General features: G+C 44.9%; 1 protein-coding gene across 13 annotated transcripts in view; it reads left to right on the forward strand.

Annotated features, from left to right (window-relative positions):
- Positions 1-12,714, forward strand: part of LOC101407782 (putative serine/threonine-protein phosphatase 4 regulatory subunit 1-like) — a 76,996-nt gene extending 64,282 nt beyond the window's left edge. For 7 of the 13 annotated variants that reach the window (XM_087445075.1, XM_087445081.1, XM_087445079.1 and 4 more), the window contains 9 exons: positions 272-465; positions 3,195-3,290; positions 4,131-4,316; positions 4,571-4,732; positions 5,640-5,740; positions 7,828-7,948; positions 8,730-8,864; positions 11,228-11,369; positions 12,196-12,714. In XM_087445075.1, coding sequence (XP_087301201.1) covers positions 272-465; positions 3,195-3,290; positions 4,131-4,316; positions 4,571-4,732; positions 5,640-5,740; positions 7,828-7,948; positions 8,730-8,864; positions 11,228-11,369; positions 12,196-12,353 — 1,295 coding nt within the window. In that variant the 3' untranslated portion in view covers positions 12,354-12,714. The other 6 variants (XM_087445077.1, XM_087445076.1, XM_087445080.1 and 3 more) reach the window with 6 other exon arrangements.

Consider the following 12,714-nt stretch of genomic DNA (forward strand, 5'->3'; position numbering starts at 1 on the left):
TCCTGATTGAGGCTTTTTGAGTTCAGATTTGATGCTCTGTCATGGTTGGCGTTTAGTTGGAATAGTTAAAGTTAATGACCGTAAATATCCCCACCTCACTGAGAGCTTGTTCTGGGACTCTGGAGCACGGTTACTGTAGGGACAGGTGTGTGAAAGGTGACACTATGTAGCGTGCCCCCATCCGGACTGTCTTGTTGCGCAGACTCCTCTGTGGTGAATCCCTGCACACCAAATAAAGTGATTAAAATTCTTGAAACTTCTCTTCCTGCAGCTCAAGTTCAGGTATTATCAGCTGCACTGAGAGCCGCACAGCTTGACTCTGTGAATGAGCCCGAGCACAGGCCAACAGAAGGTCTAAATGAAGTGTCCCTTTCAGATCCCAGCCCTGCCTCTGACAATCAGATGGCTCTGTTGGCTTCATCATCACAGAATGAGCTCTCCGTGGCCAGGATATTACAAAGCCCAGTAAGTATTTGCCCTCTCCCTCTGCCACCGAGGATGTGACAGAAATCACAAAGCTGCATTTTCTTTTATTAATATATCCTGGCAGAGATGATAAATGGCAAATTTAATTTTATTCTTAAGGTCGTGTTTTGGATAACTAGACAACCAATCAATCAGGTGATTGATAACCCTGATTCTCCTCCACAGAAACAAGGGTGGGGAGACCAAAAAGGACCTACCCTCTTCTCCAAAGACAATGAGAGCTGGTTCTTTAACCATATGATTAAATGCCCTATTTCACTGCTAGCCATCGTTTACATCTTTTAATAATGGCAGAAGGTGAATTCATGTGACTCCCAGAATTTAAGGTTGACAGAGGCCTTAGGGAGTGCTCATCGCGTCAGCCCTCGATTGATAGGCGCTCTTTTAACACGTGGTCGATCCGGGAGTGGTGTTGTCATGCTGTTCCTCGCTGGAGAGATTGGAAAAGCCAGCAGTTCACTGCTTCTCCTGCAATCTGGAACCAGCCCCGTGACACTGGGCCTCTGCCTCGGGGGTGAGGAGGGAGCCTGTGACTTGTTTCTTACTTTGAGTCTCTCCAGAAGCCTTCTAGCTTACTGTGTGTGGTTGGAGGCTCTGATGTCTTGCTAATTCCTACTAAACTCGCCCTTGGACCACTTTGGGTGGTGCCCTTCCCAGGTAGGGGTAAGACTAGAGAATCGAAGTCAGGGAGAGGTCCGTGATCATCAGGTCATGGGCATGTTCGCACCTTCTCATTTTCATGAGCCATGATGGATAATCTCTTCAAACTTGTGGTTTCCAGGGCCAGAATACCAATTGTTTCTTCATTCACATAGTTTATAATTTGATTTTAGCGATTAAGCTAATTTATAGCCTCCCTTACCCCCAGGCCTGCTCCAATAAAGCAAAACAGCAAAACAAGAGACAGATTTAAAAAGCCTGAATATAAAATGTTCAAGAGTTTGTAAAGGCTGCCTTTGATTAGTGTGGAATGAGATGATATTCTGTTTTGCTGCTTTGTTTAGAAAAAGAGGCAAGAAAACTCGTGTTATTACCCTTGTTACCTGGAGTGTGACAATCACTTGTGTTAGGGAGAAAGGTGTGGCCACATTTGCCTTGGTGGGAGATGTGATACTATTCAAGCTTCTTTGTCATAAACAGAAGTCAAAAAAAAAAAAAAAAAGAACAGATTCCTCCAAGTTGGCTCTTTTGAGTGAAGGATTTTGAAGGGCTTGTGTGGTCGGGACTTTGGGTTATGGTTGGGATATCAGGGCTCTTGAATTTGCAGCTGGGCTCTTAGGTTCCAGCGGGATTAATCAGGATGCTTCCAGTTGCAAAGGCAGGAGAAGGAAAAAAAAACGCAAAAAGCTTAAACAGTGAAGACTGCTCTCTCACACAAGAATGGGAGGAGGCGCTGAGGCTGGGGTCACCCAGCGCCTTGACGCTGACCCTGTCCCATGCCTCTGCTCTGCCGTCGTAGCGCACCAGCTTAGTCCTGGGACGCCCAGCGGACGGAGGGGCCTCTTCTTCCCGCTTGTCTCTCTCAACTGCCAGGTGGTTTGCTGGGGCCATGACCTCACGATACCTTTTGGGGTTGCCGTGACTTGTGGGGGTTTACTTAAACTTTAACTTGGCTGCTGGAGTAAGTGCTGTACGTAACAGTTGCACTGAAGACTTGGGAATAAAATTAATTCCTGAAGGAAGAATAATGATGTATTATTTATTAATATACGTGAAGTTATTAACTTGGAGAAATTGAGGTCTTAGGTTATCATACCAAAATATTTCTGTTTTATCATGTCCTCTATTAAAATAAGCAGCACATTTCAGTGAAAACCTTGGGATCTGAAGGTTCTGGTAGCACGCCTTAGAGCAAACGAAGCATCTATTGGTGTATTAATCGACTTTCCCGGATCATATATTGAGCTGATTTGTCAGAATCCATTAAGCTGGTAGACAGTATGACATTTCAAGTGCAAGTAGGAAATCCATGTTATGGTTGAAGGAGAAGGTCAGGTCCATCTCAGTTAATGTTAATCAATGATCAGAGACCAATATGTCACCGTTGAATGTTCTTGCTCATTTAATTGTTAACCTAATGTAAAGGTTCATCAGAAAACATTAGAAGTGTTTGTACATGTGAAAATCGAGCACAGTTTTCCGAGTAAATACTCCTTTATCAGCCACATCTTTTCACTCAAATGAAATGGGCCTTCCCCTTGCCTCTCCACCTCTCTCTGAGGTCCAGGGTTGCTGTAATCTCCACTTCCTGAGAAAGGCTCGAAGTGCTCACTTCACCATTTCTCACAAACCTCCTCCTGCCTTCTGGAGTGTTCTATGCCTTAAACATATGGATATTACTTAAGGGCATTGGTTAACCACACTGGGGACCCTGGAGCTTCAAGAATGGTAAATGCAGACTCAAGTTGTTGATACTCACCAACATTAGCCTGTCTTTTGTAGGGGCCTCAAGCAGTCTTAAAATGTGTGAAATCTATTTGCCTTGGTACTTAAAATGACTGACCTATACAATATCATATATAATGGTGCAAATGTATTTTTTAACAATTTTTTTAACATCTAGAGAGATACCTTTGATTTCAGGGGAAGCTCTGGCCTTGGTTTGCAGAAGTCATTTCTAGCATTGAAGGAGGCTTCTTCGAAGGGGGAGCGGTAGGACAGCTTCCTCCTTTGGGGTAAATTGGTAATGTGCCCAATCAACTCTGCAGGACCCCAGCGAACCCTGCAGTGGAACCAGTGACCATTTGGAGACTGAACAGAGGCATGACCCCACCCCACTTGAGGAGAATAAATCTAAATTACAGGTTTGTTCCTTGAAAAGAAAAGCAACTCAAAACTTCACATTTTCTGGAAGTTAAATTTAAGAATGGCCATTGGAACTAGATATTCTTCTTCCATTAATATGAGTGACATATCTTAATTCATAATCTATGTTGCTAATATTTCCTTTCTACCTTAAAAAAAGTAAATTTTAAAGTAGTGTTTGAAGTCTTCTGAACAATCTAGAATAGTATTTTAATAAAGAAAATCAAATAGAAAAAATTTGACATCTATACATGAATATTTAGTGTCTATTTGTATAAGTTATTTAGGGTTTTTTTGGCCGAAAAGTTTTTGAGAGCTTCTTTTTGAACCATGCTTTGCTTTGTTCTGTCTTGTGGATTGGCTTCTTGTGCTGTGTCAGTTCTCTTAAATGTCTTTCATTGTTGTGTCCCTTGCCCTTACAGGGACAAGGGTGAGGGGATGGGGTCTTAACCCATCAGCTGGGAAAAGGAGTGATGACAGGAGTACAGGGCTTGGGCCCGAGGTGCTGGGGACAGTTATAAGAAAAGAGAAGATAGTTTCTACTCTCAAGCCGTGTGCTCCAGACTAACCAAACACTGATGTCTAGACTGTTCCCTGTGATGTTGGAGGAATTTAGAAAAGATGAGTGTGGGCATTGCTTTAACTTCAGTCCAAGTTGAAAACTCACTCCCTACAGAACAAGAAGTTCGCCAGTCCAGAGCCCTTAGCTTTAGGAAGACTCTTGTTCCTCTCAGATTTCTGCTTGGCTGTTTTCACCTCCAAATTCCAAGCTCCTTGTTTTTCCTGAGTGTTCTGCTTTCCTGCAGGCATGAAGATTTCCTTTCTCTCCTGTTTCCCAGGATATAATACCTCAGCCCCTGCTGGAGCAGTATGTGTCGATGACCGACCCAGCTCGAGCCCAGACTGTCGATACTGACATAGCCAAGCACTGTGCCTACAGCCTCCCGGGGGTGGCGCTCACCCTGGGCAGGCAGAACTGGCACTGCCTGAAAGATACGTATGCAACGCTGGCTTCCGACGTGCAGGTAAAGTAGCCTTTTCAGAGGCATGCATGGACATAGGGTGGGTCATCTAATTAGGAAGAAAGGGGAGGCTGCAGCAAGGCTCGTTGACCTGTATTTCACGTGGCTGCAATTGGCATAGTTAGTTCTCTGAAGAAATAAAGCTTTACGTGGCCAACACCTAGCAGAGTCAGTTTTGCTCTAGAAATGCCACTTAGGCTCTTGGTAACATTGAGTTGTGCCTGCGTTCTGTGATGTTTGTGTGTGCTGTGCACCAGTGGAAGGTACGCCGGACCCTGGCCTTCTCTATTCATGAGCTGGCTGTGATTCTTGGGGATCAGTTGACAGCAGCTGACCTGGTGCCTATCTTCAATGGATTTTTAAAGGACCTGGATGAAGTACGGATAGGAGTTCTTAAACACCTGTATGATTTTCTAAAGGTAGGAAGAAGGATTAAAAACAAAAAACAAACCTCCCCTCTTCAAAACAATTTTTTAAAACCCTGAATATGTAAAGTATTAGTGGAAAAAAAATACAGGTTTCTAGGGTTCTTCAGTTGAAACATACTGTCCAAAATCTTAAAGTGGGTATTCTTTCAGTGTTGGGTAAATATGTTTATATCTTTCCTCCTCATCTTCCTATCCCTTAGAGTTCTGATTCTGTGGAGGATGGTGGACACACAGCCTAGCCCGCTCTGTGAGAATGAAGGGACCCATGCCCCCGGGTCGTGCGTGATGTGCCCAGGGTCACACATGGGAAGAGCCCGGCTGAGATCCCATCTCAGTTCTGCACGAAGGGCTTTTTCTGCAAGACGTTGCTGCTTCCCTTCTTGCCGTTTTTTTTTCCTTTTTTCCCTAAAGGAATGATGAGTGAAAAAAATAAGAGTTTAAAAATGACCTAGAGAAACTATTACTCACATCCACACGACCAAGAGCTGCCCTGATGGACTTTGGTGCATGAGGAGCAGTTGAGACTCTCATCTCATGGTGCAGAAGCACATGGGCGGTGCCAGCTCCCTGGAAGCAGCAGTGCAGGATCTTCTGAACACACACTGGGGTTTTTTTTAGGGAGGAAATGATGAAGAAGGAAGAGCTAGGGGGCATTCAGAAATGCACCAGCACAGGGACTAATCGGGGGCAAAGGTTGGAAGTGTTCAGGGATGCATTTGACATCTGTTAAAGCAGCGTTGATTCACAGCCACATTGGGTGACAGAGTCGGGGGCGTTAGGGAAATGCACGGTTCCTGCTCGTGACAAATGTATAATCTGAAGTATAATAACACTGTATATTTGGGGTCATTTAGAGGGTTTATATATTTTTATTTATATATACATTTTTAAAAAATAGTTGCTTCATGAAGACAAGAGGAGAGAATATCTTTATCAGCTTCAAGAATTTATAGTGACCGATAACAGCAGGAATTGGAGGTTTCGGTATGAACTAGCAGAGTAAGTAAAACCTGTTTGGGGCTATGAGAAGGCACATTAGATGGAATAATTCTTATTTTCCTACCTTATAATTGATTTCTAAACCAGCAGTAATAATAGTGTTCTTTTGGATAAAGAGATTATGTTTTCATTAAGGGATAAACTGAATTCCAAGGCTCGAAGTTACAAATACCACAGTCTCCGGGGAGACATCCATTTTCAGATGAAGACAGGACTCGAGTCACTTTGGAATTAGAAGTGTTCTGGTGTTCTATAAGGCAATTTATCTGAACCAGATAAAAGATGAATCACCTGCTCTTCAATATTTTCCTGTTAATCGGAGCAGTTTTTGCCAGAGCTTTCTTGAACGTTCTGAGTGTAGCCCTCTGTGTAGGGCACTGCGTGGGTTACACACTTCAGCTTCTGAAGAAAATTATGCTACAGCGAGAGGTGTGAAGAGGTCTAACCCAGAGGAGACGATGATTAAATAAGAACGTCCCTCAAGGTGGCTCCTGTCTGTACATCATTTTGTGCGTGAAGGGGTTGGATTCCATCTTGTGCTGGCAGAAGGAATGTGAGAGGTTTTAGTGATTCTGAAGAGCTAAAGCGTCACCTTAAACACTCCTTCCCGAGCTGTGGCATGTGCTCTCCTTAGTACCGAGTGGATCTGTTTGTGGTGGTGTTTTGGGTTTTAGTTTTCACCTTGTCAAGATTTATTTCGGTATCTTTAGTTTTCCTTTTTCTTTCCCTCAACTAGAAATCTCTCAAATGATTGTCTTCCCTGTAGAAATCTATCAAGCTTTTGCAGTATTCAGGATATGATTTGGCCGATGCCAGGGACAAACTAAAAGATTTTCTCTTTCCTGTGATCTTTAATCATTATGCTTAATTTGAGAGATTGAGGCTTGAGTCATTATGCCATGTTCCCGGCGCAGATTCTGAGAACAGAAAAACAGGCCCGCGTTTTCCATGAAAGCATCGCGCCCTCTAGCGGCAGTGTGCGGGAACTGGGCGAGGTGGAGCCGCTTCCCGGGGCCGGGAGGGGGCCGGGGAGGGGGCCGGAGACTGCGGACCGGGAGGGGGAGGGGGATCGGGCCGGGGCCGGGGCTGGGGCCGGGCTGACCCGCTTCCCGGGGCCGAGGCCAGGGCCGGGGACGGACAGACCCGCTTCCCGGGGCCGGGGCCGAGGACGGGGCCGGGGACGGTATGGGGACAGAGCCGGGGCCAGGCCGGCGGCATCGCCCGACAGCATTATCTCCGGGCGCCGGCTATCTTCCATCTCTGCCATGGTTATTGAAGCTAAAGCCACTGATATGAATTCTGTGCTCCTGTGCCCATGACATTGGTATCATTTTCCTGAAAACAGTGCATTCTGATATGAGAGTATTCACCGGCACTCCTGGCTTCTGGTTCTAACTTCCTTCTAATCTCTCTTTCATTTCCTTTCGTTGCCAGGGTGGAAATCATGCCGTTTATTCTCATCCCCTTCTCCCCGTCCCCATTTAGAAAATAGTGAGAGCTTTGGTGTACGTTTTCCCAGCAGCCGTCTTATCCGTTTTCCCCTTGGAGTGGAGAGCTGATGCTCCGGCTCACGCCAAGCGGAGCCTGCTGGGTTGTGAAGGCTCGAGCACGGTGCCCGGAGCCGGCCCGCAGGAGCAGGAAATGTGATCTGCAGCTTCAGGAACACTGCCGAGGCAGTGAAACCTCATTTGAGCGTTCCCGTGATCTGTTGATCTTTGGGACTTTCGATGTTCTGGCTATTTTTATGTTATCTGATTTTTAAAGTTTTATGTGCTTTCGAACTGATAACCTAAAATTGAAATATTAAATCCTTATTCATAAATATCTCAGCCTCTGTTTTACAAAGTTTAATTTACTTGCTTTTTGTTTGATTTGTTTGTGTGTATAAGATGAAGAGTTAAGGTTTCTTTTTTCACTTTTCTTTGCGTGGCCGGTTCACCCAGCTTTTGGCGTTTCACTGAGGAAAGGCTCGCTTCATTGCGCTCATACCCCAGCCTGGCTATTTTTCTCTGTAAGATGAAATGAAAGTAAACAGAAACTAAGACGCTTTTTGCCCCCAAAAACAATTTCTTCTTTTTAAATTTCAGACAGCTGATACTGATTTTGGAACTCTATAATCCCAATGATGTTTATGATTATTTAATGCATATTGCCTTAAAGTTGTGTGCAGATAAAGTTTCTGAAGTGCGGTGGATCTCCTTCAAACTAGTAAGGAATCATGGCTTTTTCTGTTTGTGGTTTTTGGAAACAGGAATATTTATGTTTCTTCCATTTTAACTCCTTTATTTTTTCTGTGCTTAATTTGTTAGATTACCTATGAAACCAGCTTTTAAATTTTGAAATGAGGAACCGTATTATAGTTTTATCAATATGTAAGATAGGTTTTTTGTTAAGCTGTATGCTTCAGTGATGGACATTGTGGATAAATCATTTTGTATGTGAAACCGGGTAGACGGCGGCGCAGGGTTTCTTTTCGTCATGGACTGGCCTTTACTCTGCAGCATGGGTTTGTAGAGGAGTGGTTAGTGAGCACAAACTCCAGCAGAGAAAAGCCGGCCCTGTTTCAGCTCATACCAGCTGAATGCTGAGGGAAAAAATCTCATTGGAAAGTATTGATTTATGGAGGTACTCTGATGGTGTTAAAATTCTATAGAAACGACATGTTCTGAAAGGGAATGATTTAGTTATTATGCAAGGGGACTTTTCTAAAATTTGGAATCTTAAGATTAATCATGTATTTTTCTGATGCCAGTCCCTTTTTAAATTTCATATTCATGAAGCGTTTTATGTGTGTGTGTATTGCCATATCCTTAAACATCTTTTTTCTCTGTGTTCTAATGATTACCATGACAAAAATTATTTCTCTTGTGCTTATAAATTCATTTTAAAGGTGAAGGGTGCATAAAAATGTCTAGTTTCCGTGTAGAGTAGTATTCATAATTCAAATAGATGGCAGCATTTTAAATGTGCTCTTCTGATGTTTCCACAGGTCGTGGCAATTCTGCAGAAGTTCTATTCAAACAGTGCAAGTGCGTTGGGGTTAAATTTCATCCATGAACTCGTCATAAGGTTCCGGCACTGTTCTAAGTGGGTCGGAAGGCAAGCTTTTGCTTTCATTTGTCAGGTTAGCACGGACTGGGGGGAATCTGCCCTGGGCACACGTTCGGCCGTGTTGATCGGGAGCACCAGACAAAGAATCCCCACCCTGGAATGCTAGCCCAGAACTTGGGGAGCAGTGGAGCGAACCCCCTTGTCTCACGGGAGATTGTGACAGCTCAGGCCAAGTGACTTGCCCAGAGTTACCCAACCCGCGTGTGCGTGCGTCCTCGAGATACTGATTGAGCACCTACTGTGTGCCAGGTAGACTCCAGATGCTGGGGACAGAGAGATGAACTCGCCCCTGCTCTGCCGGCACCTTCCGTCTGGGGAGGTGAGGGCCCGTCCCAGAGCCCTGCTCCTGCCACGTCCAGTCCAGGGCGGCGTTCCCCACTGCCCCTCACCGTAGCTGCTGCCTTGCAGGGAAGGTGGGCTGAAGAGCAGAGCAGTGGGGTAGGGCAGAGACCCTTCAGCTCTTTAAGGTGGAGTTTGTGTCAGCCTGTCCAGCTCCTCAGGTGACCCTCTACCTAGAATCGTGGAAATGAGGGTGCAGTTCATGTTTGGCCAGGGGTGATGGCTGCTGTTTCTCGAATGCCTCTGTGTGCCAGCATCTCGTCATACATCTCATCCTCAGTAATAGATCTACGTGCATTGAGCATGGTGCACGCGGATACTTTTAGACCAGTGTTTTTGGATGAAGCAATTGAAGCCCAGAGAGGTTAAGTAATTTGCTCAAGATCACACAGGAAGTGTAAAGCTATAATTTTTTCTGCTAAAGTGTTATTTCAAAAGTTTTAACTTTTGCTCCTGCACATTTTCAAGCATGTGCAAAGGTAGAGGGACTAGTATAATGAATCTCCATGAACCCATCCCTCAGCTTTGTCAGTAGTACAGTCAAGGCTGGACTCCACCTGACCCCAGGCCCCAAACCCCTTGCTCTCCCTCATAACCCCCCCCCCCCAAGGACTCACCAGGGTCCCCTGTTGGGCAGGAGGGGCACCACCGGGGTACTCTGGCCATCCACTTGGAGAAGTGCAGGGGTGGCGGAGTAAGTGCCAAATTCACAAACCGCAGGCCTGGCACCTTTTTGTAAAGAAGTCAATGCTCCGAATCATTTTGTGGAGAAAGGGTAAATGAGATATTTTTGCTTTTATTTTTTAATTCTTTATCTCAGATTTAGAAAATCCATGATGAAACAAAAGGCAAAGACACCAACTAATTTTGCACAAGAAAAAGCAGTGTTTTCTTTTATGCTTTCACTAATTAATTATTAAAGATTTAGAAAACTCACAGTAACACAAACAAAAGGAAAGGTACTCAGCCAAGAGTACCTCCTAAGGTCATATTGATTATCATTTCAATACAGCTCCAGGGAGAGATGAGAGCTGGAAGGTAGGAGGGCCGGCTTGAGTCAAAACCACTGCTTTGAAGCAGAGTCTGCTGCTTCCCTGTGGAGCGGCCTTGGGCAAAGCGCCTCCTGCCCCGTTTCATCTTCTGTGAAATGGGACAGCAGCGGCCCACCTGCCTCCCCCATGGTCAGGAGGCTTTAATGAGCTGACCTGTCTGAGTGACCAGCGCAGGGCCCACCTGGGCCGTACTTAGGACCTGTCAGCTGCCCTGGTACCTTGTATGGGAAGGTCTGCAGGATTTAGAATTCTCACCCCTGGCTTGGAATCGCCCCCCTGCTGCTGCTCGTTGGTCATGAGACCTTTGGGTATCATCACCACATTGAAGCAGAGTCATTGTTTCTGATTGGCTGGCTGTGAGAATTAGATGAGAGAGGAGGTGTCAGACTGAGCAGAGGAGCAGTGTGCAGCTGCTGGTGGTGGTTACAGGAGCCGGGTTTATTAGTTGTTTGCAGACGGCCGGGCACTAGGCTGGGGTCTGAGAGTTGGCTGTCATTTGACAGGCGTGGTCCCTGTCCCCAGAGCCTGAGTTCTGGTGAGGAACAGCCTGAGGGTTCTTAACCGTTCCTGGCAGGGGCTACGTTAGACTCTTTGCAAAAGTGATCTGCCACCCCCACCAGCTCTCCACTGTACGGACGAGGGAACAGAGGCTCGGAAGGGTGAAGCCACTTACCCAAGGCCACGAAGCTAGTTAGTGACCAAGTTAGGGTTTGAGTCTATTTCTGTCTGACTCAAAAGCCCTTGCTTTCTCCACCAAATATACTCTTTGTAACCAGTGCTTCGTGAGGAATTATAAAACGTTACCTGTGTTTCTAACCAAATTCAGTGGTTGAGATTTTGAAGTTCAGACACACGTGCTCCTCAGACCAGCAGATCCTGAAATGACTTCTTTGGAACTACTGAAGTGTATGTTTTTAGAAGAACCATACTGATCACTCACTATTGAAAGACATCACTTCTTTGGCTGTGGCTTTTTTCATCACAGGGAGTGGTGAGCGAGGAGTGTATCCCCGTGGACCAGTTTGTTGAACACTTACTCCCTAGCCTTTTAAGCCTTGCATCGGATCCTGTGCCAAACGTGAGGGTTCTGCTGGCCAAAGCTCTGAGGCAGACGCTATTGGAAAAGGGTATGCAGACCGTCTTCCTCAACTTAGACATTTTAAACTTCATCAGGCAGCAACTCGATTTTCTCTTTAGGAAATTGTGGCAAATTGTGTGATAGCATACTTCAGATTTATTATATAAATGATATATTAACGTCCATGCATAATACTTTATGTTATTTATAAAATGACCAGGGAAATGAATGTAGTTCAGTTTTTACATTTAATAAACCTATTCTAAAATGCAAACTATTACATAGTCTTCTAGAAATGAGGGAAACTTTTGTAAATTTTGAGTTATGACATAGAGATTACGAAAGTTAGCAAATTTAAGCCTTAACTACAATTAGGTTTTACTGCTATTATTTTGTAGTCAGTAAGAAAAATTTATAGCCAGTTATTTGACACCTGAACAGGACTTAATCTGAGATCATATCCCTTGGGTGGTTCATGTCTACACCACATATATAGAACACCTTAAACCCTGCCCTGCATACACCTGTCTGGCCACTTCCCTCTCCCTCCCCACCCTGCCAGCAGCCCGCTCCCCTCCTGTGTTCCACACATTGTCCATTCTTTTGTATCGGAGGGAAGAAAAGATAATATTACAAGTTTTTTAGTTATAATTTTTAAAATATGCATATCTATTCTTGGGAGTCCACCTTTAAAGCTTAGGAAAAACTCTTTGATTAAAGCAATTTTATCATTTTAAAGGACTTACATATGTGATTATTCTATGAATAATGATTTAGTGTCCTGAGATGTGGTTTAAAAAAAACCAGAAGTCAGAGTGTGTTTTAGAACACAGTTCATGGCACCTGTGATTCAAACTCGTGTTTTCTCTCTTTAGCATATTTTAGAAATGCTGGTAACCCTCATCTTGAAGTCGTTGAAGAGACCGTCTTAGCTTTGCAGTCAGACCAGGACCCAGATGTTTCCTTTTTTGCCACCCTAGAACCACAGCGGCGGAATCTTATGGACACTACTGTGCTAGAAAAACCGAACTAACCTCTCTGCGATCAGTTATGATCTGGGCATTTCACGCCTGGCACATACTGCTTACCACACATGGAAGGGGATGGGCCGAATGATGCCTGCTGGGGGAGGAAAGAGTTCTGAAACTTTGATACCGTGCACTCCAATGCCCCCTTTCCACCTGCAGTCACAGCACTGCACCTGGGATGGGTGTGGGTTCCGCTCCCCTACCTGCCTGATCTGGAAGTCTGTGAACAGGGGGAAGAACCAGGTGGCTGACTGGTTGTGGGGGCCTCCATGGCAAAAGACTGCGTGCGAGCTGGCTGTAGTTGCTCTCTTACAGGCTGTATTATTTAAAGCCCCCTCTCCCCCAAATAAAGTAGTTTATAGAAAC

The sequence above is a fragment of the Ceratotherium simum genome, chromosome 21 (assembly GCF_057802395.1).
Source record: "Ceratotherium simum simum isolate JZ-2026a chromosome 21, ASM5780239v1, whole genome shotgun sequence".
NCBI lineage: Eukaryota > Metazoa > Chordata > Mammalia > Perissodactyla > Rhinocerotidae > Ceratotherium > Ceratotherium simum.